Genomic DNA, 27,839 nt, shown 5'->3' on the forward strand with positions numbered 1-27,839 from the left:
AAAAAAAAAATAGATGTTAGCTGCTTATTCTATTAACTAAAACTTGAAATAAATAAGAATTCAAATAAATAAAATAAATGTTAATATAACAGAAAAGAAAACCTGGGATTGTCAAATTCTTTGTGTGTCAAATAATCTTTACTAAATTATTATATAAAAATCTGTACTAAGTAGGAATGTAATAGTTTCTACTAAGCAAGAATATAATAATTTCTACTAAGTAACAATATAATAAACTTAAAAAAAAGTAAATAAATAAGAAATAAAAAATAAATAAATAACCTAAAATAATTTATTGAATGCACTTACAATTTATTTTCACTTACATGAAAATAAATTGCAAGTGCACTAAGAAAATAATATTCTTACTTGGTAGAGATGATTATATTTTTACTTTTATTATATTTTTACTATATCTAGCTATCTAATATATATATCTATCTATATATCTCTATCTATCTATATATATATATATATATATATATATATATATATATATATATATATATATATATATATATATATATATAGATAGATATATATATAGATATATAGATAGATAGATAGACAGATATATCTATAGATATATGTAGATATATATCTATAGAGATATATATATATCTATAGAGATATATATATATATATATATATATATATATATATATATATATCTGATTATAAACCTGTATAAGTGCAAGCTTAAAGCTTCGCGTTTGAACTAAAGTTTAGGACTGGGGCTTTGAATTTGATATAAAACTAGGACTAATCAAACGGATATACTTTAACCAGACATATTTAATAGCGTCAGTATCAAAATAAATCATATTAATGCTTCCTGCAATAAACTGCATTAAAAAAAATTCAATTGGAGGAATTTCTGAGAACACAACCACCTATACATTAGCTCTCTGTTTCCTGTACACTACAAGTGCCTATTGGATCGTCTGTATGTATATCTATTCTCTCATTATGCTCATTATCACCAACACTAATGAGTCCAATAAAGCGCTATGTAACTGTCAATATCTGTACCATGTATACAGTGTATCCTAGAACAACTGCATGACAGAGGATGACCCCTGTGTGATCATCTTCCCTAATTCCCTGTCACAGTCCTATACTGGGATATCCTGTATACTCATTGTCACATACTTCTATGTAGGAAGTGGAGAAGGGGAAATTGGCACAATATTATTTTATATAGAGTAGGACATGTGCAACTTGTCATCCACTGATCTATCTGAGCTTGGGCACATATAACTACCAGACACCATCTGTCCATCTGTGTATGTTTGTATATATATATATATATATATATATATATATATATATATATATATATACCATACCCCACATCGTAACTAACATGGGAGCCAAAATCTGGATCCTGTCCTGTCTTTGTGACAGCCATCTATATAGATATATAGATATGTGTGTATGTATAGATATCGCTCTATATATATATATATATATATATATATGTATATATATCTATAGCTAGATAGATAGATAGATAGATAGATAGATAGATAGATAGATAGATAGATAGATAGATAGATAGATAGAGGCATACCCCACTTTTCAGTACACAATGAGGTTTATTTACTAAAGCTGGAAAGTGCAAAATCAGGCTCTCTTCTGCATAGAGACCAATGAGCTTCCAGGTTTTATTACCAAAGCTTAATTGAACAAGCTGGGTTAGAAGCTCATTGGTTTCTATGCAGAAGAGAGCCTGATTTTGCACTTTCCAGTTTTAGTAAATAAACATCATTGTGTCCTTAAAAGTCGGGTATGCCTGTATATATAGATATATGTATATATCTATATATATCCAGATCTATAAGCATACAACTTTTGGCGTCCCCTCCTTTGGAATCACCTCCTTAACCAGACGATTTGTTATTTTTATGGTCCTAACCTGGCTTAAAATACTGTGATAAAGTGTGGAAAATGAAGCTGGTTTACTAAAGAAGTTGAGATTTTTCACAAAAAAAAAGTGTACATTTTCACTTTATTTATATGTCAGTACCTGATCACTCTGAATAGCCAATCATGATACTTTTTCACATACATGGATAATGATAAGGAATATTCACACCATTTTTATCCTAGTGAAGTTTCACAACTGCTTTAGCAAATTAGCTTCAATGTGTAAATAAGCTCATATGAGATGATCCTAACTACTGCTGATGGGAGGCAAAAGTGTGGCCAAGAACTGTACTTGGAAAAGTTGCCCCTATGCCTCTGCCGCCTATAGGCACACACCTACTATATACTATACAATAACGTATAGGAAAAAACTATATATTATATATATATATAGACAGACAGATAGATAGATAGATAGATAGATAGATAGATAGATAGATAGATATAGATATAAATCGATATAGATAGATCGATAGATAGAAAGATAGATAGGCAGATATATAGATATAGTTAGATAGATATAGATAGAAAGATAGATAGATAGATAGATAGATAGATAGATAGATAGATAGATAGATAGATAGATAGATATAAATATATAGATATAGTTAGGTAGATATAGACATCATTTCCCCCCATATTAGGAATGTCTATCCCAATACAAAGCCCCAATCACAGATCATTGCCCAGTTTGCGGCTCCTGATAGGATGTGTCCCCTCCCCTCTGTGATAAGTTGGGGCCCCTGTGCAGAGATCGGAGGGCCACTTACCTTGCATGTTGTCCGGCATGTGTCCGTGCTCCCCGTGTGACCGGGACAGTCCTAAGGCTTCGGACTCCACCTTGGGCAGCATGCCGGGACAGGAGACACCGCACACAGGGAGCCGGCCGTGCGCTGTGATGTCAGCAGAGGTAAGTGACTACTGTAAGTGCCGCCTGCCGGACTAGTGTCTGTGGACGGGCGGCATTGGCTCCTGTGGTGGGGAGGAGGTAGGTAGGTAGGTGGGGGGCAGGTAGTGGACTTGTCATATACACAAGCTCTCAGTAGTAGTATCTAGGTGTGTGTGGCTCAGGTGCGCTGACAAGTGTGTAGAAGGAAAGCAATGGACAGCCCGTACCTCCTGGCTCCCCTCCCAAGCTCTGTGTGATCCAGCCGGCCAGGCTGAGCTCTGTCTCCTCTCATCTCTGTCACTCTGTCAAGCGCTGGGGGCTGGATCCGCTCCGCCGCGTCTCCTCCAATCAGGGGCACCTCCTAATAGCCACGCCTCCCTCGCTCTGTTGTGTCTCCGTAAGTTGTGAAGTTGGAGCTTCTCTCAGTCTATCCAGATAGGAGATCGCCAGCACAGAGCACGGGGAGCCTGGGGGAGGAGCCTAGGAGGAGCCTGGGGCTCACCCCTCCTCTTCATATCATCCAGTGTCATGTATGTGGTGTGTAGAGGTGTCCTGATGGAGGATCACAACTTGTGTCGCTGCTTTCACTTTACACAATGTAGATGGTAGAGACAAGCGGGAATCAGCACTCATATCACTCACATTCCTCTTCTCTGACCCTGCCATGTGCCATCTCTGCCCTCAACCTCTGACCCTGCCATGTGCCATCACTGCCCTCATCCTCTGACCCTGCCCTGTGCCATCTCTGCCCTCATCCCCTGACCCTGCCCTGTGCCATCTCTGCCCTCAACCTCTGACCCTGCCATGTGCTATCTTTGCCCTCATCCCCTGACCCTGCCCTGTGCCATCTCTGCCTGCATTATCTGACCCTGTGCCATCTCTGCCCTTATCCTCTCACCCTGCCATGTGCCATCTCTGCCCTCATCCTCAGACTCTGCCATGTGCCATTGCTGCCCTCATCCCCTGACCCTGCCATGTGCCATCTCTGCCCTCCTCCCCTGATCTTGCCCTGTGCCATTTCTGCCCTCATCCCCTGACTCTGCCCTGTGCCATCTCTGCCCTCATCCCCTGACTCAGCCCTGTGCCATCTCTGCCCTCATCCACTGACCCTGCCCTGTGCCATCTCTGCCCTCAACCTCTGACCCTGCCATGTGCCATCTTTGCCCTCATCCCCTGACCCTGCCCTGTGCCATCTCTGCCTTCATTATCTGACCCTGTGCCATCTCTGCCTTCATTATCTTACCCTGTGCCATCTCTGCCCTCATCCTCTCACCCTGCCATGTGCCATCTCTGCCCTCATCCTCTGACCCCGCCATGTGCCATCTCTGCCCTCATCCTCAGACTCTGCCATGTGCCATCGCTGCCCTCATACCCTGACCCTGTCATGTGCCATCTCTGCCCTCATCCTCTGACCCCGCCATGTGCCATCTCTGCCCTCATCCTCAGACTCTGCCATCACTGCCCTCATCCCCTGACCCTGCCCTGTGCCATCTCTGCCCTCATCCGCTGACCCTGCCATGTGCCATCTCTGCCCTCATCCCCTGACCCTGCCCTGTGCCATCTCTGCCTTCATTATCTGACCCTGTGCCATCTCTGCCCTCATCCTCTCACCCTGCCTTGTGCCTTCTCTGCCCTCATCCTCTCACCCTGCCATGTGCCATCTCTGCCCTCAGACTCTGCCATGTGCCATCTCTGCCCTCATCCTCTGACCCTGCCATGTGCCATCTCTGCCATCATCCTCAGACTCTGCCATGTGCCATCTCTGCCCTCATCCTCTCACCCTGCCATGTCTCACCCTGCCATGTGCCATCTCTGCCCTCATCCTCTGATCCCGCCATGTGCCATCTCTGCCCTCATCCTCTGACTCCACCATGTGCCATCTCTGCCCTCATCCTCTGACCCCGCCATGTGCCATCTCTGCCCTCATCCTCTGACCCCGCCATGTGCCATCTCTGCCCTCATCCTCTGACCCCGCCATATGCCATCTCTGCCCTCATCCTCAGACTCTGCCATGTGCTATCTCTGCTCTCATTCTCTGACCCTGCCATGTGCCATCTCTGCCCTCATCCTCTGACCCCACCATGTGCCATCTCTGCCCTCATCCTCAGACCCTGCCATGTGCCATCTCTGCCCTCATCCCCTGACCCTGCCATATGCCATATCTGCCCTCATCTCCTGACCCTGCCATGTGCCATCACTGCCTTTATCCTCTGACCCTGCCATGTTCCATCTCTGCCCTTATCCTCTTACCTTGCCCCGTGCTATCTCTGCCATCATGCCCTGACCCCGCCATGTGCCATCTCTGCCCTCATCCCCTGACCCTGCCATGTGCCATCTCTGCCCTCATCCCCTGACCCTGCCATGTGCCATCTCTGCCCTCATCCTCTGACCCTGCCATGTGCCATCTCTGCCCTCATCCTCTGACCCTGCCATGTGCCACCTCTGCCCTCATCCTTTGACCCTGCCATGTGCCATCTCTGCCACCCTCCTCTGACCCTGCCATGTGCTATCACTGCCCTCATCCTCTGATCCTGCCATGTGCCATCTCTGCCCTCATCCTCAGATTCTGCCATGTGCCATCTCTGCCCTCATCCTCTCACCCTGTCATGTCCCACCCTGCCATGTGCCATCTCTGCCCTCCTCCTCTGACCCCGCCATGTGCCATCTATGCCCTCATCCTCTGACCCCACCATGTGCCATCTCTGCCCTCATCCTCTGACCCCGCCATGTGCCATCTCTGCCCTCATCCCCTGACCCTGCCATATGCCATATCTGCCCTCATCTCCTGACCCTGCCATGTGCCATTACTGCCTTTATCCTCTGACCCTGCCATGTTCCATCTCTGCCCTCATCCTCTTACCTTGCCCTGTGCTATCTCTGCCATCATGCCCTGACCCCGCCATGTGCCATCTCTGCCCTCATCCCCCGACCCTGCCATGTGCCATCTCTGCCCTCATCTCAGACCCTGCCATGTGCCATCTCTGCTCTCATCCCCTGACCCTGCCATGTGCCATCTCTGTCTTCATCCTCAGACCCTGCCATGTGCCATCTCTGCCATCATCCTCTGACCCTGCCATGTGCCCTCTCTGCCCTCATCCTTTGACTCCGCAATGTGCCATCTCTGCCCTCATCCTCTGACCCTGCCATGTGCCATCTCTGCCCTCATCCCCTGATCCTTCCATGTGCCATCTCTGCCCTCATCCCCTGACCCTGCCATGTACCATCTCTGCCCTCATCCTCTAACCCTGCAATGTGCCATCTCTGCCCTCATCCTCTGACCCTGCAATGTGCCATTGCTGCCCTCATCTAAATTACAGAGCCCAGGCTGATCAGATGTGTGCAGCCAGCACCATCCTTCCTATTGATGTGTGACGTCACCCAATCAATGGCAGCCCACCCCCATGTCAATACTGCTCATGGCACACTGCTGTCTTCACATTGCTTGATTAAGTCAGCTACCAATGATAGTTCATTGTAAGGCCGGCCATACATTATACAATTTTCTTGTACATTTTCCTGCAATTAGGCGGGCCCTTGCACTACACAGTTGAAAGTAAAGCGAAAAGAAAATTGAACAAGAATATTGTATATTGTATGGTCAGCTTAAAGCAGAGTTCCACCCACATTGACAACTTAGTGTCTTCCTGTTCAGTAGGGATGAGCCGAACACCCCCCGGTTCGGTTCGCACCAGAACTTGCGAACGACCCCCGCGTTCGGTACGAACGTTAGAACCCCATTGAAGTCTATGGGACTCGAACGTTCGAATTGGAAAGTGCTAATTTTAACGGCTAATATGCAAGATAGTGTCCTAAAAAGGGTTTGGCGACCTGCCTCCTGCCTCAGGGGACATGGGTCACTGCAAAAAAAAGTTTTAAAAACTACCGTTTTGGCGGGAGCACTGATTTAAATGACGATTAAAGTGAAAAAAAAAGTGAAATATTCCTTTAAATATGGTGCCTGGGGGGTGTCTGTAGTATGCCTGTGAAGTGCCACGTGTTTCCCGTGTTTAGAACAGTCCCTGCACAAAATGACATTAAACGGAAATAACACCATTTAAAACTGCTTGCGGTTTTAATGTTATATCTGGTTCCTGCAATATGGTTGAAAATCATTGAGAAACATGGCATGGGTAGCCCTCCCTGCCCATTACCAGCCTATTTGGGTTTTGTACGCATATTAAGGGGAACCCCGTACCCATATTAAAAAAAGGAAATGCGTGTGGCCCCCAGGCCCTATATACTCAGAACAGCAGTATACAGGCGGTGCAAACAAGACAGGGACTGTGTAGGTTTGTTGTGTTAAGTTGAATCTGTTTGTCATTTTCAACCGGTACATTTTTAAAGTGTAGCTCCAGTCAAAAAAACTATCTTTAAGATTTTTGGAAAACATAGGGAAGGGTTATCACCCCTGTATAATTTGTTTTGTCGTCCATCTTTTTTCATCTCACTTGCTGCTGTCTCCTTGCGTTTGCAAGTAGGAGATGTTTGTAAGTTGGATGTTTGAAAGTAGGAGCCTGCCCTATATTATAGCGGTATGTACTGGGTACAGAGCACGCAGACAGCACGCACTATCTCCTAACACTACTGACTGCAAGCTCTATTATTAACCACTTGTTAGCCCAATGTTTGCATAAAGTGAAAGATGAAGTTATGCTGAGTAAATAGATATCAAACATGTCACTCTTCAAAATTGCACATGCCCGTGGAATGGCGCCAAACGTTGCTACTTAAAAAATCCCCATAGGCGACGCTTTAAATATTTTTTTACTGGTTATATGTTTTGAGTTGCAGAGGAGGTCTAGGACTAGAATTATTGCTCTCGCTCTAACATTCTCGGCGATACCTCACATGTGTGGCACATGCGAGCACATGGGGACATGGGCGCTTTAATTTTTATTTTATTTTTTTATTGTTCATTTTACTTTATTTATTTTAGTTTGACATTTTTTTTCCCAAAAATATATTTTTGATCACTTTTATTCCTATTACAAGAAATGTAAACATCCCTTGTAATAGGAATATGGGGTGACAGGTCCTCTTTACAGTGAAATCTGGGGGGTCAATATGACCCCACATCTCACCTCTAGGCTGGGAAGCCTGAAATAAAAAATAAAAAAAAGATTCTGGCTTTGATCGTACTGGCGAGTTGGTAGAAGCACCGGAGGGCGATGAGGGGTGGGGGGCGTCTATGGCTGGGTATTTCAGGGTATCACCGAGTATGGCTGGGTATCTCTGAGTATGGCTGGGTGTGGCAATTTATGGCAGGGTATTACAGAGTATTGGCGGGGTATTGGCGGGGTACTACAGAGTAATAGCAGGGTACTGCAGAGTATTGGGGGTACTGCAGAGTAATGGCGGGTACTGCAGAGTATTGGGGGGTACTGCAGAGTAATGGGGGTTACTGCAGAGTAATGGGGGGTACTGCAGAGTAATGGCAGGGTACTGCACTGCAGAGTAATGGTGGGGTACTGCACTGCAGAGTAATGGCGGGGTACTGCAGAGTAATGGCAGGGTACTGCAGAGTAATGGCAGGGTACTGCACTGCAGAGTAATGGCGGGGTACTGCACTGCAGAGTAATGGCGGGGTACTGCAGAGTAATGGCGGGGTACTGCAGAGTAATGGCAGGGTACTGCACTGCAGAGTAATGGCAGGGTACTGCACTGCAGAGTAATGGCGGGGTACTGCACTGCAGAGTAATGGCGGGGTACTGCAGAGTAATGGCGGGGTACTGCAGAGTAATGGCAGGGTACTGCACTGCAGAGTAATGGCAGGGTACTGCACTGCAGAGTAATGGCGGGGTACTGCACTGCAGAGTAATGGCGGGGTACTGCAGAGTAATGGCGGGGTACTGCAGAGTAATGGCAGGGTACTGCACTGCAGAGTAATGGCAGGGTACTGCACTGCAGAGTAATGGCGGGGTACTGCACTGCAGAGTAATGGCGGGGTACTGCACTGCAGAGTAATGGCGGGGTACTGCAGAGTAATGGCGGGGTACTGCAGAGTAATGGCAGGGTACTGCAGAGTATGCACTGGTATTGCAGAGTATTGGCAGGGAATTGAGGGGTTAAATTCGGTGAGCAGCGATGTGGGCACTGCAGATGCAGCCCACATCGCTGCTGACACCGATCTCTTTCTCCTCCGCTGTACCGATCGGTACAGAAAGGGGAGGGAGGAACAGGCGTCATAACATGACGCCGGTTTGTTTCCAAGTGATCACTCCGTCATTTGACGGAGCAATCACGTGGTAAACGGCCGCTATGAGCGGCCGTTTACCGTGATGCGCCGGGTCCTATGGACCCGGCGGTCACGGATGCTCTCGAGTGCGCACACCTCGGGGCACGCGAGAGCAGAATTCTGGGAGGCCGTTAATTAACGGCCTCTCTGAGTTAAACAACCGCCCTGAAGCCGTTAATCGACAATGGGCAGTTGTTAAGTGGTGAAAGCTAGATCACTAGCTATATAGGTGAGGTGAATATAGTGGTGTATACTGCAGTCAGGGCACAGACAACAACCACTACACAGCAGCAAGATAGGAAATCAGCCAAAAACGATTGGTGTGTACTGTGTTGAAGGTACACAGAACACCCACTGCTTCAGATGCAAAGTAACACACTACAGGAGGCCGCCTTAAAGGCGGCCTTATATAGTGTGGGGCGTGCACTACACAGCCTGAGCTATGATTGGCCACAGGCAGGATGCCTGTGGCCAATCATGGCTCTCCTCGCTGCCGGCGCTGCGATTGGCCAAGCATGCGGGGTCACAGTGCATGCTTGGCCAATCATCGGGCAGCAATGCACTGCGCCAACGCAGTGCATTGTGGTCCGCGCGCGCGTCACTCGAATTTTGACGCGAACGGCCAAAACGTTCGGAATTCGCCGAACGCACGAACAGCCAATGTTCGAGTCGAACGTACGTTCGACTCGAACACGAAGCTCATCCCTACTGTTCAGTATTGCAGTATTAATCCGCACTGGTCATTTTTTTTTTTTAGTCTACTAACCTTCTTTCTGCAGAGCAATTGCTGCTCTTCTGGAGTATCTCGCCACGGTGAGGTACATCATTTCTGGGCACAGATTGGCTCCTGGGAGATGAGTTTCATCAATCCCAGGAGTCAATGGGCATCCCCACTGGTAGCCACGCTGTGGTTTATGCGCATGCACATGGTCAGGAGGTGCATGCTGGGTAGCCAGCAATGCTGTATCCCGAAAAAAGATACTATTGGGCTTCACATGCCCACAACGAAGATGGGATCGCGAAAGCAGCAGCAAGGTTAGTTTAAAGAAAAAAAAAAACATTTAGAAAACCCACATTAAATAGTAATACAGTTTGTTAATAATTTAGGTACAAACATCACAGGGGTGTTTTTTTGTAAAAGAAAAAGCTGGAACTGCACTTTAAGTCACATAAGCAGATCATGAGTCATTATGCAGGAAACAGAACCAATAACTAACTATGGGGCTGATTTACTAAAACTGGCAAGTGCAAAATCTGGTGCAGCTATCAAAATACTATTGCTAGCACAAGTAAGTATTTGCAATTCACAGTTCACTTTGGAGTAGATTTACTAAAACTGGTGCACACAGAATCTGGTGCAGCTCTGCATAGAAACCAATCCGTTTCTGGGTTTTATTGTTAAAGCTTAACCACTTAAGCCCTGGACCATTTTGCTGCCCAAAGACCAGACCGCTTTTTGCGATTCGGCACTGCGTTGTTTTAACTGACAATTGCGCGGTCATGCGATGTGGCTCCCAAACAAAATTGACATTGTTTTTTTCCCACAAATAGAGCTTTCTTTTGATGGTATTTGATCACCCCTGTGGTTTTTATTTTTTGCACTATAAACAAAAAAAGCGACAATTTAAAAAAAAATGCATTATTTTTTACATTTTGCTATAATAAATATCCCCCAAAAATATATAAAAAACATTTTTTTTCCTCAGTTTAGGCAGATATGTATTCTTCTACATATTTTTGGTAAGAAAAAATTGCAATAAGTGATTATTGATTGGTGTGCGCATTTACAAAATAGGGGATAGTTTTATGGCATTTTTATTAATATTTTTTTATATTACTAGTAATGGCAGCGATCAGTGATTTTATTGTGACTGCGACATTATGGCAGACATTTTTGACACATTTTTGGGACCATTGTCATTTATACAGCAATCAGTGCTATAAAAATGCGCTGATTCTTGTGTAAATGGCACTGGCAGTGAAGGGGTTAACCACTAGGTGGCAGTGTAGGGGTTAAGTGTGTCCTAGGGGCGTGTTTCTAACTGTGGGGGGCGTGGCTGTCTATGACATGTCACTGATCTCTGCTCCGATCACACGGAGCAGAGATCAGTGACACTGTCACAAGGCAGAGCAGGGAGATGCTCGTTTACTTTAGCATATTCCCGTTCTTTCTCCCCGTGAGGCCATCGCGGGTATCCACGCGGCGATCGAGTCCAGGGGACACGCGATCGGACTCACAGAGGTTCCAACCGGAGCGCATGCAATGGCATGGTGGCAAATTTAAAGGGACGTACCTGTACACCCATTTGCCTGTCCATGCCATTCTGCTGACGTACATCGGCGTGCGCCGGTTGGCATGTGGTTATTTGAACAAACTGAAGTTAGAAGCTGATTGGCTACCATGCACAGCTACACCAGGTTTTGCACTCTCTGGTTGCAGTGAATCAACCCCTATAGATGTAGACATTCTTCAAGAAGAGTGATCCCCATCCTCAGTCCTCAGGTACCCCCAACAAGCTATGCTTCTTTAGATAAAATAGCTGTCAAAAATAGCAAACTGCTGTCATTGATATAAAGCCTGGACACGGTTTTATTCAAACATGCATTCTTACCACAGTACATTCTATTGCTCTCAGCCTCCTCCAGATCTCTCCTGCTGTGCTCTGACTTCCTATTAGAGGGTGGCCACTTTCTCCATGGTCCCCATATATGAAGAAATGTAGTCACCCCTTCTTGTTCACTCCCAAAAATGGAACTTGCGCTTTAAGGGTAGGTGACCCCCCGACATGCCACATTTAGCATGTCATTTTTTTGGGGAGAAGGGGGGGCAGATACCCTCTTCCCGGCGCACCGTGGCACCAGAAGGGAGATTACCTCTCCCCCTCCCTCTCAGCAGTCATCTGGGACACAGATGATTGTCCAGCCAGTCATGGCACGCCACACATCTCGCGCATGCACAGTGCGTGCCTGGCTGTGAAGCCACAGCCGGGCGCCCACAGTGACTATGCTAGCGCGCAGAGAGGAAGGGGAGACGAGTGGGGCTTCGATCTCCTGCATCACTGGACTCTGGGACAGGTACATTTAAATTCACCAATCAGGTGCTATCAAAATACTATTGCTAGCACATAATTGAGTATTTGCAATAAGGACAGTTCACTTTGGGGGGGGTCACTAAAACTGGTGCACACAGAATCTGGTGCAGCTGTAAATAATAACCAATCAGCTTCCAGGATTTATTGTCAAAGCTTAATTGAATAAGCTGATGTTAGAAGCTGAGTACTATCCACAGCTTCACCAGATTCTGTGTGCTCCAGTTTTAGTAAATCTCCCCCTTTGTTATTGAAGTCTCCACTCCTTTAGAAAATCAGCCCCACAAGGTAAGTATCACAGGCAATCAAATGGCTAATGGTGGCCATACACACTTCGATAAGTGACCGATTTATTTTCTGATTGATCTCTCCCAATAGGAATAATCCATCTATAGTGCACAACCCATTCAATTGATACCTCACACACACAGGGAATTGGATTTTGATCAATAGCTGAAAGTTAGATTTGCAAGTTATCGATCACACCTCTGTTTTCACAATGCAATCTCATAATCTGATTGGTGAAATACTAATACATTCACGCCCAAAGGATCTGAGTGCTGCCAAACCATACAACATGATCAATAATTTCCTGCCTTGACCAATCAATGTAGTTTGATTGAATCTGATCTAAGGCTGACCATACATTATATAATTTTCTTGTACAATTTTCCTTTAGATTTACTAACATCATATAATATGAGGTCAAACCTAAACACTTTCAATTTGCCAGACAGGCCCTTTCACTATAAAGTTGAAGGTAGATCTAAAAGAAATTGAAAAAAAATAAATAAGATTGAATAATGTATGACCAGCTTCCATCCAAATTGGTTGAAATGGAAGTTATACCTACTGTACTTAATTGTTTGTTGTTTAGATGGTTTTGATGTAATTACACAGCGATCAAAGCATGCATGGACCCCTTTCACATTGGAGGCAGTTTTCAGGCATTTTAGCACTAGAAATAGCGCCTGTAAAGCGCCTGAAAACTGCCTCCCATTCATTGCAATGAGTGCTTTCACACCCGGACGGCGTGCTTGCGGTTTGGGAGCGCTCCCAAAATGCCCCTGCCCATTGCAATGAATGGGCAGCGCTTTAGAAACGACTGAAAATTGCTTTGAAAGCGATGCAAAAAGGTCGTTTTTAACCCCTTTTTTGGGTTAAAAGTACCCGCTAGCATCCGAAAAGCTAATGCGGCCTCAGTGTGAAAGGTGTTAAAATAAATATCACTGACCATAAAACTCTGCTGTTCCTGTAGAGTAAACACTAGCCTGCTGAGTGCTATTCCTGATCTGCAGATTTGACATATTGAATGACTGCAGAACTATACAGGACATATCTGTATGGGGGAGATTTACTAAAACTGGTGCACTCAGAATCTGGTGCAGCTGTGCATGGTAGCCAATCAGCTTCTAACATCAGCTTGTTCAATTAAGCTTTGACAACAAAATTTGGAAGCTAATTGGTTTCTATGCAGAGCTGCACCCAATTGTTTTCACTTTTCAGTTTTAGTAAATCAACCCCACTGTTCTGCAGATTTGACATATTGAATGACTAAACCTAGAACAATACAGGACATATTTATGGGGCAGATTTACTATAAAAACTGAAGCACTCAGAATTGGGTGCAGCTGTGCATGATAGCCAATCAGCTTCTAACTTCTGCTTGTTCAGTTAAACTTTGGATTGGTTAATATGCAGAGCTGCTCCAGATTTTGCTCTCTCCAGATTTAGTAAATACCCCCCTATGTGTCTGGGTGCACCCCAGCTGCAGATTACTGTTATTGTAATAAGACACATGTGGAAAGGCACCAAAGCTGAAGTTTTACACCGTTTTTATTTCCCTCTGTGCAAATAAGCTCTCTTTACACAATGTAACATCACAATTTAATTAAAAATTAACCTTATCACCACGTAACTGCTGGAGTCAAGAGGTTGTGCAAACAGGTATTTTATTTCCAGCAGCATTCCAGGGAAGGAATGGAGAAAAAAAGAAAAACACGAATTTTTCCACCAAAAATTATCTTTACTGTCATTTATTTCAACATATGTGCAAACATCTAAATTCAGAAGCAAACTAACAAGCAGCGATCAGATGTGTTGCTGCAATCATCGCTAAGAAGTCAATGCAAAAAGTAGAAATGTATGTGGTCTTTGGACTGGATGGATTTATATATAAATAAAAAAGGGGCATTTAAACGTTTATAGCATTTAAACACTAGATCTATTTGAATCCGTAATTTCGTTAGAATATATATATATATATATATATATATATATATATATATATATATATATATATATATATATATATATATATATATATATATATATATAATATATGAATCTATATATCTATATATATACAATATATAAATCTATAAATCTATATATATATATATATATATATATATATATATTTGTATGGACCCGTATGTAGAATTTTTATGTATCATATATGCGATTGTTAGATGAAATCCCCGACCCTAGTAATGACCCCCATTGTGTATTTATTGAATGATCCTCTGTGATCACCGACTCCTCCACAATACCCTCATTTAGATCTATATTTAGCCCCCCATTGTTTTCTTCAAACACCGAAAAGTTATAGAAAAACAGACTAATCTAAACGGATTTCATTTGTAAACAATCGGCCAGACTCCCGTTTTACAGCCTTTTTATTTCCCCGCGAATGTTTTATATGCTGTCAATGTATATTTCGTTGAATGGAATAAATTGCTGTGTGTCGGGTCCGCATGTGACAGCAGCCGATGTGCACACACACGGGGAGGGGACACCAAGGTGAGCGATTTTTTTTACTAATTATTTCCTAACCAAATATCCGATTTCCTTCCCCTGGGGGTGTATATTTGGATCGTTCCTTCATCGATCCTTTTCGGATTATTTCATTGGAGGGATGTCATGGTGTGATTTCATGCGGCAGAAGTGGAAGATTCGTTCTTTTTATTTTACAGGCATTTAACTGTCAGCCAAGCCCTCTTTACTATAACACAAGAATTCCAAGTCACATTGTTGGCAGCAAAAGTTCACATATATCATAAAGATCGCTTTTTACTAAGCTGCACATGTTTTATAGATGTCTGCAAACACTGAAAATACAAAAACTACGGGAAGGGACAATATAAGTCCCACCTCTGCTTCTTGTTCTCCATATCTCTCTATTCTTCTCATTCACTCTCTTTCCTCTCTGTTAAAAAGTTACTTAACCTTTTCAATTTTTATTTTTTTTCTTAATTTCAGCTCCATTACAATCAGACATTTTATATACACTTTTTTGAAATATGAAGAAGTTTATATTACATTTAATCTATAATAATTTTATGTTTTAAATAAATGACACTGTTTTTTAAAACATCTATCCAGGTTAATTCTATAGCACTACTATAGTATATCTATTCATCTCAGACACTTAAAAAAATATAAATTGTTTTTTTGTTTTGTTTTGTTTTTTGTTTTGTTGCTGTGATGTGATTTCCTGTTAGAGGATTGCTTCATTCGCTCCCCATGGTCCCACTGGGATTGATTTACTAAAACTGGGGCGTGCAAAGTCTGGTGAAGCTGCGCACGGTAGCCAATCAGCTTCTAATGCCTGTTATACACTACAAGTTTTTTTTTTTCGTTCAACTGAAAAAAACAAATTGTCTGCTCCAGTCAGAGCGGTTGTATTAACCATCCAATGTTAGTGCAGCAATCTTCCCCCCACTGAGCTGTTGTGCTCTAACAGGGGATGCCCCCCACCAGACCATTCCGATCAGCACATTCTGCCATTGGCTGAGAGCATTGATCAAGAGTCAGTCGGCTGCTGCTTTTCCAGCATGCTTGTGTGACAGAAGATGGTGAAATGGCTGGCTTCTGTGGGACAGACCGACATACACATGGACCGAACATCGTCCATTTTTTTTTTTAACTGGATGATGTCTCCCAACATTCGACCCATGTGTACTGGGCATAAAGGTGTTTTAGTGGGGTTGTAAATTCTATGCATTAAGGTGAAAAAACATCCGACAAAACCGCCCCCCCCTGCACCCCTGTTTTACTTACCTGACCTCCCATGCTAGCTCCCAACATCCTCTTCAACGCTCAGCCTGGCCGTTCACTGGTTACAGTGGATGGATTGAAAGCAAAGCAGCCATTGGCTCATGCTGCTGTCAATCACATCCAATGACGCGGCGCGCCGGGTGGCGGGGCCAAGTGATACAGTGAGAGGCTGTGGCCACCAGCTGTATCACAGGAGCACGCCCGCAAGCACTGCACTGTATCTCCTAAATCGTGCAGATTTAAAAGATATCCTGGGTAGCTACAGGTAAGCCTTATTATAGGCTTAACTGTAGCACAAAGTGATCTGTAAGGGTTTACAACCACTTTAACTTCAGCTTGTTCATTTAAAGTGTTACTAAACCCACAACAGAAAATCAGTCTGTATATGCAGTGAAGCATGCTTGTTATACTCACTGTGGAACCTAAGGGGTTAATCCTGTGCATTGTGTAAAAAGGCTGTTTGATCCTGTCTTCTCTGATCCCCCCCTGCTTCCACAGTCCTCAATCCATATTCCATACGCTAATAGTCCAGAGCCTTGAAAGCACATACTGGTGTGTATTACTAGAGAGTTTTTTTTTGGGGGGGGGGGGAGTGTATGTGATCAGTACAGGGCTAATCTAATCAGCACTATCCAGACAGAGGGTCATGCAGCCTCATAGGACAGTCAGAGGAGAAGGAAAACTTCTCCTACAAGCATTAACCAGACACTGAAGTCACAAGACTGCTGTATGCTGCTGATGAGAAAATATATTTAGCAATTTATATTTACTAAAATATTTGCATTTCCATGTTTGGTGTACTGTGAGAGACCAGATATAGGTGCTGGGTTCTGGGTTTAGTAAAACTTTAAGCTTTGACAAAAAAAAATGAAAAAATCCTGGAAGCTGATTGGCTTTTTTTGTAGAGCTGCACCAGATTTTGCAGTCTCCAGTTTTAGTAAATCCCCCCCACTGTATGTAGGAACATAGCCATCCTCTCGTGCTCACCCTGGAGATGGACTATGGAATCTGTAGTGTTTATAGAGTAGTACACATGACCACAACTGGCGTGCACTGCCTGTTCTATTCTGAACAAATGGAAGTGAGAGGGAAAATGAAAGGTCTGGGAGCTAATAGAGGATGCTGGCATCCGACCCACTCTGATCCAAAAAAGTGTGACGGAGGAAAAACCTACTACATCCGTCCACGGATCAGATCGGGTGATGATGGACTCTGCCGTCCGTCGTCATCCGATCTCCCATAGGGGAGAGCGGCGCTCTGACAGGTCCGTCCCTGTGCAGTGTGCAGAGACAGACCTGTTGTCTTCCTGCTCAGCGGGGATCGACGGAGCAATACCCGCTGAGCAAGCGGATGTCCCGTGTGAAAGAGCCCTAACACAACAATTTCAAGTGGTTCGAAAGACTAAAGTTTTTTTTTTTCTTTTACCGAAATGCATTCTCTGCATTAAAGTGACACTTAACCCACGTGCAAGTCGCACCATATTTTTGGCAATGTAACTGTTTAAATTGGTGTGACTCTAACTTTTTGGTGCTGCACCGAATTGAAAAAAAGGTTCCTGCAATATTTTTGCAGGTGCAACTTGCATACACATCTGTGTATAAAGTCGCACAGATGTCAGCCAAGTCACACCTGAAGTTGCACTGATCTGATTCAGTGAAGGGAAGTCGCACAATTTCAAAGTCGGATTTAGTGTGAACGGGGGCTAAACCCACATCATAAAAAACTATCAAAAAATGGTGTATTACATGCTGTTTATACTCAATCACCATGAGACTCATTTTCTGTATTCTGCAAAAAAAACTGGTTGATCCTGCTGTTCTCTATCTCCACCAAGTCCTCACTGCTCCTCACTGCTGTTGGAGATTTTGCAGAGCAGTGTTGGAAAATTCTGCACATGATCAGTTTTCAGTGAGATTTTATGCTGAGCATTTCCTCCCTATCATATCTGAGCAGCCCATGTGACTATAGTGTCAGACATGTGGGTGTATACACAGTGGTAAATGACAGGCCCCTCTTCCACCCTCCTCCATGTCCACTACTCAGCTATAACCAGGATATTACATGTAGATTTATGGAAGCTTCTCCTCCCTGATATTCTAAGAAACAGGCTGGAGGGGTGGGACACAGCCTGCGACTGTCAGAAATCCACCCACACCATGTTATTACCAAAAAATAAAAAGAATTTGATTTCAAGTATATATTTGTATGACAATTTAGTTTGTAGCTATTCATTATTATTATTATTTTTAATCTGCATTCCAAAGGCAGAATTTTTCTATTTTGAAAATGTGACCAGCAACATAGGACTAAAAGCTCCTCCTGCTTATGTTTCCCTGCAGACTTGCTGGGAGAGAGCTGGGTCATGTGATAGTTGTATATTGATTAGGAAAAAGGTACTTAGATTGTATTTTTTTATTAAATAATTACAGTGCCATCACCCACATACAGAAATACACATACATGATCCACATACAATATAAATTAATCCCTTCACGCCGACACAATGCAAATATGCAGCCTCGGCTTGATGAGGTTGTACTGGGGTGATGCATCACCCCGATACCGTTTTTTAGAGTTGGCGGTCGGCTTTCTTGTGATAACAACCAATGCGGCTAAGAAGCCCCTCACCTGTTATCCCAAGCAGCGGGAGGACGTTCCCACCCTCCTTCCACAGCTTGTTCGTTACACCAGGCTGGCTGGAGACCTGAAAGAAGCCAGAATCTGCTTTGATCAGGTCTCGGATCTAGTAACCCAGAAGCGATGTCATGACATCACTTCCGGTTTACAGAAGACTTAACGTTTTTTTAAAGGGACAGTGTAAAATAAATAAATAAATAAATAAATAAGAAAAATAAAAAAGTAAAGCACCCCATCCCTCCAAACCCGCGCGCAGAAGCGAACGCATTAGTAAGTCGCATCTGCAAATGTAAATAGTATTCAAACAACACATGTGAGGTATCGCACTGATTGTTAGAGTGAGAGCAATAATTCTAGTACAAGACCTCCTCTGTAACTCTAAACTGGTAACCTGTAGAAATTTCTAAAGTGTCGCCTTTGGAGATTTTTAAGTACCGTAGTTTGTCGCCATTCCACGAGTGTGCGCAATTTTAAATTTGAAAGAACGTTGCGCAAATACAATGTGATATAAAATATTGCAATGATTGGCATTTTAATCTCTAGGGTTTCTGCTAAATATATATATATTTCATACATATCTATATCTATATATCTATATATATATATATATATATATATATATATATATATATATATATATATATATATATGTTTTGGGAGTTCTAAGTAATTTTCCAGTGTTTAGTATCACTTTAAGGTAAAAAAAAAAAATTCCCCTCTGTGTTCCCCCAGTCTCTAACATTTACCTGACACCTGTATCGATCCAGTGCTGTGCCCGGCTGCAAGTCTTCTCTTCCTGCTGTCACAGGATCCTGCTACTGTCAGTTAAATCCAGTGAGCAGAGAATGGGGGGGCGTGGCCGAGCTGGACTGTGTGTGTCTATGGACACACACACAGCCCCACTCTGGATGAAGCTTGCACGTCTGCCTTCATTGTGAGTATCTCCAAAGCATCCTACATATGTGATGGGGTGCTGCTGTGCAATCATTCTGGATGACTGGAGCAACCTTTGTATATGCTTATAGGCAGATAATTTTGTTGTATAGTAGATTCTATGCCTTTTCAGATATTTTATTTTGTATTTACTGCTAAACTGTGTCTTTCAATGGTGCCTCCAGGGTAGAAATGGTTAAGAATTGTGTCCTGTTTCCAGGTGTTCTTTGTAGAAAAGGACAAAGGAAAAACCAAAGAGGGAAGGGGAGGTCCTAGTCTGGAACTCATATGAGAAAAAAAAACATAAAAATTAAAAGAAGAAAATCCTGAAGAAAGTATAAATAATTGCAGAGTTATGCAAAGGAGATACATTTGAAGATGTCGTCTTAAGGGAAGCAAGGTCACAACCTATCCAATAATACAAATACACTGCTCCAGGTCAGACCACCTATATACTAGCCCAGAAATTCACACAAGAAGGTGCCGGTCCAGCTCGCAACTGCAAAATGCTTTGAAGAGACAGGTGGGTGACCGCACTTTACTGTATGGAAAATGAAAAAAATTCCAAAGAAGATTATTAGAAGTACCGTATTTATTGGCGTATAACACGCGCCGGCGTATAACACGCACCCCAAGTTTAGGAGGGAAATTTAAGGAAAAAAAACTTACATTTAAATGCCCATCCATTCTCGGCGGCTTTCGCCCGCCTTCGGCCATTCTCGTCAGCTTTAGGCCGCTCTCGGCCTTTCTCTGCAGTTTTCGGGTGAAGCCGCCGAGAACGGCCAAAGGCGGGCGAAAGCCGCGAGAAGGGCCAAAGGTGGCTGAAACACGCACCCGCGATTTTCCCCCGATTTTAAGGGGAAAAAGGTGCGTGTTATACGCCGATAAATGCGGTAATCCATTAATAAAAGCACATCAAAGCCTCTCAGGACAGGGAACACAAATTGTATAATAAGTTATGATGAAAGCCTAGTACACACGATCGAACTTTCCGACAACAAAACTGTAGAATTTTGTCCGAAGAGTGTTGGCTCTAACTTGTCTTGCATACACACGGTCACACAAATGTTGGCCAATAATTATGAACGTAGTGACGTACTACATGGGTGTCCAGCTCTTTAGCACCACCCTTTGGGCTCCTTCTGCTAATTTCGTGATAGTAGTAGTTTGGTGAGTGTTGATTCGCGTTTTTCTTTTCGTGTTTTTCATTTATCCGATTTCATGCTTTTCAGTTCATTTCTAAAGGGGCGTTTGTCAACCAAACATGTTGCGGAATTGGAGGAGATACCGTGTTATTTATTATTGGCCTTGGAGTTATTGTTTTGACATAATTTTTTTGGGTTGATTTGATACATTTATTTGATTTGGTAAATTTTTATATTTTGATTTAAATATTTTGAATATTTAAATGATTTAAATATTTTGATAAACAATTTGATTTGGTAAATTTAAATATTTTTGGATGCAGAGAATGCACTTTTTAGTTATTTTCTATTGGCAGACAGCATGTCTAATTATTTTTAACCTCCCTGGCGGTATGATTATGTCGGATTGTAGGTGCTGAAAGCGGTACAATTATTTTGCATGGAAATTTGGCATTTTATATTGTAGGCCTGCAATTCTTAGGAATAACTCACTTAAATCTGTCCAAACCAGAGTCTAGTAGACATCCCGGGTATGATAAAGTTTGAAAAACAAAATCATAAATTAAAATATAATAAATAACTATAAATAATTATACCAAATAATAATATACTAATAATAAAAATGATTCAATAATGTAATCAAATCAAAAACACTGAAATTTGCTCAGTTGCAGAATTTTCACTGTCATTACTTTTCAGTATTTGATGACGGATCCCCCCACAAATCACTATCACTCAATTCTGCGAGTGATTCCCATTTATTATCGCTGTTTTCTAGCTGGTCTAAAACCATTTTTGATGTAAAGGGACAGTTTTGGTTGCTATGGACAATCTCCAGTTTCCAGGCAGAAAGAACAGTTTTTATAATATAAAACTGCATGCAGGACACTGGAGAAACCACTGGGGACAAAGGGGATGTGGAATAATTACATATAGCGATGTAATCTGTAAGATTACATTATACTGTATGCATTGTGTGTTTTTCACTTTTTGAATTTGCTCTCCGTCCCCGTGCGTCGCAACGCTCGCAGGGAACGACGGCGCTCGGCTCTGTGATAGATCGAGTGGAGTAGGGATGAGCTTCGAGTTCGAGTCGAACTCATGTTCGACTCGAATATTGCCTGTTCGCCTGTTCAGTGAACAGTGAACAATTTGGGCTGTTCGCAGCAAATTCGAAAAGCCGGAACACCCTATACAAGTCTATGGGAGAAATCTAAAGTGCTCATTTTAAAGGGTAATATGCAAGTTACTGTCCTAAAAAGTGTTTGGGGACCTGGGTCCTGCCCCAGGGGACATGGATCAATACAAAAAAAAGTTTTAAAAACGGCCGTTTTTTCAGGAGCAGTGATTTTAATAATGATTAAAGTGAAACAATAAAAGTGTAATATTCTTTTTAATTTCGTAGCTGGGGGGTATCTATAGTATGCCTGTGAAGGGGTGCATGTTTCTGGTGCTTAGAACTGTCCCTGCACAAAGTGTCATTTGTGCAGGAAAAAAAGTCTTTTAAAATCACTTGCGACTAAATTGTCGGCTCCCCGTAATACAGAGAACACTCAATGAGTGTTCTCTGTATTAGCCGACAATTCATTCATTCATTGATAAAAAAAAAAGCGTGGGGGTTCCACTAAATTCAATTACCAGGCCCTTCAGGTCTGACATGGATATTAAGGGGAACCCCGTGTCAAATTAAAAAAAAAATTGACGTGGGGGTCCCCCTAAATATCCATACCATACCCTTCAGGTCTGATATGGATATTAAGGGGAACCCCGCATCAAATTAAAAAAAAAAATTGACGTGGGGGTCCCCCTAAAAATCCATACCAGACACTTTATCCGAGCACGCAACCTGGCAGGCCGCAGGAAAAGAGGGGGGGACGAGAAAGCGGCCCCCCTCCCTCCTGAACCGTACCATGCCACATACCCTCAACATTGGGAGGATGCTTTGGGGGTCTGTGACCCCTCAAAGCACCTTGTCCCCATGTTGATGAGGACAAGGGCCTCATCCTCACAACCCTGGCCGGTGGTTGTGAGGGTCTGCGGGCGGGGGGCTTATCAGAATCTGGAAGCCCCCTTTAACAAGGGGACCCCCAGATCCCGGCCCCCCCCTGTTTGAAAAGGTAAGGGGGTACAAAAGTACCCCTACCATTTCACAAAGAAAGTGTAAAAATGTTTAAATAAGACAAACACACTTTTGAAAAATTCCTTTATTAAAAATAAAAAAAATAAAAAAAAGATTCCAGCGGTGCTAATCCACTCTTGCTATCCAGTGACGAATCTCCGGGGTCCAGCGATGGATGATCATATCCAGCGACGGGGGATCTCTCAGTCCAGCGCTGTCCATACATCCGTCTTCTGTCTCCACTCCGGAGAAACTGCGTAGATCCCAGCGCTGACGTTTCTTATATTAGGAGGGCGGGGCTACCCGTCACCTGACCCCCCGCCCTCTCTGACGCTGGTGAAGGGAGCCAGGGGTTCCCCAGTGACGTATGGTTGACCCCGCCCCCTCTGATGTAACGGAAACCTGCGTTACATCAGAGGGGGCGGGGTCACCCACACGTCACTGGGGAACCCCTGGCTTCCCTCTCCAGCGTCAGAGGGGCGGAGTCAGGTGACGGGTGGCCCCGCCGTCCTAATATAATAAACGTCAGCGCTGGGATCTCCGCAGTGTCTCCGGAGTGGAGACAGAAGACGGATGTATGGACAGCGCTGGACTAAGAGATCCCCCGTCGCTGGATATGATCATCCATCGCTGGACCCCGGAGCATCCCAAAGCATCCTCCCAATGTTGAGGGTATGTGGCCTGGTACGGTTCAGGAGGGAGTGGGGCCGCTCTCTCGTCCCCCCTCTTTTCCTGCGGCCTGCCAGGTTGCGTGCTCGGATAAAGTGTCTGGTATGGATTTTTAGGGGGACCCCCACGTCAATTTTTTTTTTTAATTTGATGCGGGGTTCCCCTTAATATCCATGTCAGACCTGAAGGGCCTGGTAATTGAATTTAGGGGAACCCCCACGCTTTTTTTTTTTTTATTTTTTTTTTTTATCAATGAATGAATGAATTGTCGGCTAATACAGAGAACACTCATTGAGTGTCCTCTGTATTACGGGGAGCAGACAATTTAGCCGCAAGTGATTTTAAAATACTTTTTTTCCTGCACAAATTACACTTTGTGCAGGGACAGTTCTAAGCACCAGAAACATGCACCCCTTCACAGGCATACTATAGATACCCCCCAGCTACGAAATTTAAAGGAATATTACACTTTTATTGTTTCACTTTAATCATTATTAAAATCACTGCTCCTGAAAAAACGGCCGTTTTTAAAACTTTTTTTTGCATTGATCCATGTCCCCTGGGGCAGGACCCAGGTCCCCAAACACTTTTTAGGACAGTAACTTGCATATTACCCTTTAAAATGAGCACTTTAGATTGTGAACGTTCGAGTCCCATATACTTTAATAGGGTTCTAAAGTTCACACGAAGTTTAGGTCTGTTCGCAGGTTCTGGTGCGAACCGAACAGGGGGGTGTTCGGCTCATCCCTAGAGTGGAGGACGAGCCGCTCACACAGCAGGGAGACCAAGGGATCCAAGGGATAAGGTCTGGCTTGGGGTTACCGCTAATGGTACTGAATTTTCACCCCGAGCCAGACTCTGGAATATCGCCAGGGGGGTTAATGCACAATAAAAAAATTGTGTAGAATAATACTTGGCCATGTGTTTTACTTCAAATGACAGTTTGGAAGTAGGCAGTTACATTTTAAAAAATACAATGTAAAATTGACAAGGGACATCAACATAGTTCTATCTTTGTTCGGAAAAACTACGGGATAATGGTGTTGTGTTAACTTGCACAAATAAAAAAAAAAAAAAGCATAATAATATTATTATTATATTATTATTGATATGACTAGAAAAAAAGCCTTTTAAAATTAGTTTGCAAAAACTCCGTCAGTATTACCAGCAAATCAGCTTCATTATTATCCCATTAAAGAAGAAGAGAATTGTGCTCTACATTTGGAAATTTCATAATTTGCCACGTCACGATTGTTAATTCTCCATTATGAACGCTAGTTTAAAAGACTGACCGCTTATGGCTCATCCTTCATTTTGAGCATGCGTGTTTGTACTTTGGACTTTTGTCTGACGGACTTGTGTATACATGATCGGAAAGTCTGACAACAAACATTTGTCGGCGGAAAATTTGAGAACATGCTAGCCAACATTTGTTAGCAGAAAGTCCTCCAACAAATGTCCAATGGAGCATACACACGGTCGGACTTACTGCCAACAAGCTCACATCCAACATTTCCCGTTGGAAAATCCGATGGGTGTACGCAGCATTAGGGCTTGTAACATGAAACACATCATGTTTGTTCCCTGTCCTGAGATGTGTTTTTATTGATGGATTACTTCTAATAAACGTTTGGATTCTCCATACATTTAAGTGCAGTCACCCCCCTTTCTCTTCGAAGCAAAGTCACAACCTACTTTTTAAGGCACCTGACTCAGAATATAGAATCCATAACATCTAAAGCGTAAAACATTTAACAGTAGTATCTGTATCAAAAGCCAGTAGTTCTATTCTCATAGTATCATTCATTATATCAACCCATTTCACCAATAAGGGGGTCTCCATGGTTTTCCAATAACGAGGAATCAGATGCCTATCAACCCTAGAGAATATGTCACCAAAACAGAGTTTTTTGATGAGCTATTGAGCCAGGGAGGCTGTACAATAATACATTTTTAGGAGCTTTCACATGCGTTTGCAAATGTGTGCTAACTAAAACCCTGCTTTTAACAGACGGTTAGACAGGTTAATTTGGTTGGTCAACAGACTGGTTGGTGAGTTGAGCTATGGAATTGTTTTTGTCTTATATGTATATGCCCTCCATGTGCTCCTCACTGTGAAGGCCAGTTATGGGTGTGGGCAGTGGCCAGTTTTTTGTTACTGTTCGTATATATGGTCCGGGGACACACTGGGCACCTTCGCTGCCATTGTGCTCTTGCTGGGTGTCCAGTGTGCTCCTGTTCTTTTAAGGGTCTTGGGCAGCCTCCAGGCTCACCTGTCCCACATCTATCCATTCAATTCATGTGCTTCCACTGTGGAGACACTTGTAAATTTGTATTTTTAGGACTGCAAGCAACACAGGGTGCCGTGACGAGGCCTTGCAGATTTCACATGCGTTTCGCAAATGTGTGCTAACCAAACCCCTGCTTTTAACACGGTTAGACAGGTTAATTTGGTTGGTCAGCAGACTAGTTGGTGAGTTGAGCTATGGAATTGCTTTTATCTTACAATAATACAATATTAGGAGTCGGGATAGGAAATTACTATGTAGGCCATTGTAAAGGTCAAAAATGAAGAGCCAAAAGGCTCTGTCGCACTTCCATCATATGTGGATGTAAATGCCTCTGGTACTGTTACACCTCCAAAAAAATGTAGGTAATTTTTAATGCCAAAAGATACTCTAGTAATCTGACTATAAATTGAACTGTAGTTTTACTTTTAAGAGAACCTTGCGCTATAAATAGTGTTTATTGGACTATGATAGCAAATAGCGATCTCTATAATCGCTGCCCTACAACACTTTGTCTTATATTGCTGCAGGGTGCATAAGTTGTTTAACTCAAATAACAGGTTTGACAGACTTATTTTTACCATATTGCTAGTTTTAAATGTATACAGTACAAGGGAACACATATAAATTTTCTAGTAACATATGTAAACCATATACTAAAGTCACCTTACACACAAAAGAAACTCATGGGGAGGGAAGGCTGTAAAAAAAGAGTAGAAGTCTCAAGTAGCAAGATATGTAGACAACAATATGTTTACTTGTCATTGTCATAATAGTGTCTGCTTGCCTTTGAGACTGGATTTTCTGATGATTAGATTGATAAATTGATAAAGTTCAATTGTTTGATTACATATAACCTGAAAAGGTTAAATCAAAGGTTAATCATTACACAAAAACTTTTGGCTTTTGTTTTGGGTGGCTTGGGGAAGAGTTGGAACCTAGGGCTGGCCATACATGGTTGAATTTCGAAATAATTTTTTTTGAAAATCAGAAAATTTGTGCGTTTTTTGATCCGATGGTGCCACCATTGATTTCGAAATTCGACCAACGAAGCCTTCAATATCACCTCATGTTGCTACAGAAAATAATTTTTCATAGCTGAGAATATTCTTTTCTTTCTGGGAATGTTCTTTTCTTGCACGCGTGCATTTCTTTTTCGTTTACATTTCTCACACGATTCTGCCATCATTGATTAGAAAATCGTTAGTTTTTCAAAAAAATTTCAGCATGTCCGATTACTCAAATTCGATGGCCGCATGAAAATCGGCTTGTTGCTGCAGCCCACTACAGTGCAAAATATGAACAAAAATTCTTAGATAAGATTTTCGAAAGAAAATTCTTTCAAAATTCGACCCATGTTGGGTTTTTTGCAGTCTGTGTCTCCATTTGATATATATCGATATAAGTTGCCACTCTTATGTAAGCTGTGCATATTTGCATTAAACAGGATGAAAAATTTTGCTATATACATTATCACTGCTAATTCACAAACCTCTAGCTGGTCAATCAGCACCTAGCCACACCTAATCCTGCCCATAGCTTGCTGGATTGACAGCACTGCACCCCTCCCATTGTGAGTTGCCATATATGGGGATGAGAATGTACGAGACATAAATTAAAGAGGATACCCCAATTAGTGAGGGAAGATAAAGGAATTTTTGGTTTCATTTATAAGGCTTGTGCATCACATAGTAACTCGATTTGCTAGTTTTTAGACTGTCATACAGGAGTCTTTAGTAGTTGTTCTTTGAGGCCACCCATAGATATTTGAGTGGGTGGTCATATTTGCAAGCGTGATAAAATTGTCCTTTTGCATGTATGTATTCTGGCAGCTCACAAAACATTTT

General features: G+C 42.9%; 1 protein-coding gene across 4 annotated transcripts in view; it reads right to left on the bottom strand.

The window, feature by feature from the left end:
• NR5A2 (nuclear receptor subfamily 5 group A member 2) overlaps window positions 1–27,839 on the bottom strand; it is a 172,191-nt gene that overhangs the window by 123,208 nt on the left and 21,144 nt on the right. The window contains exon 1 of one of the 4 annotated variants that reach the window (XM_077452731.1): window positions 3,046–3,183. The exons of 2 other annotated variants lie outside the window; for them this stretch is intronic. Coding sequence is in view for 1 of the 2 variants with exons in the window: in XM_077452728.1 (XP_077308854.1) it covers window positions 2,700–2,781 (82 nt within the window). In the remaining variant the exon portion in view is untranslated. Of the gene's footprint in view, window positions 1–2,699; window positions 3,184–27,839 lie in introns of those variants that run through there. One more of the 4 variants, XM_077452728.1, reaches the window with a different exon arrangement.

The sequence above is a fragment of the Lithobates pipiens genome, unplaced genomic scaffold, assembly GCF_037356315.1.
Source record: "Lithobates pipiens isolate NorthernLeopardFrog02 unplaced genomic scaffold, aLitPip1_a1.2 Scaffold_23, whole genome shotgun sequence".
NCBI classification, from domain to species: Eukaryota; Metazoa; Chordata; class Amphibia; order Anura; family Ranidae; genus Lithobates; species Lithobates pipiens.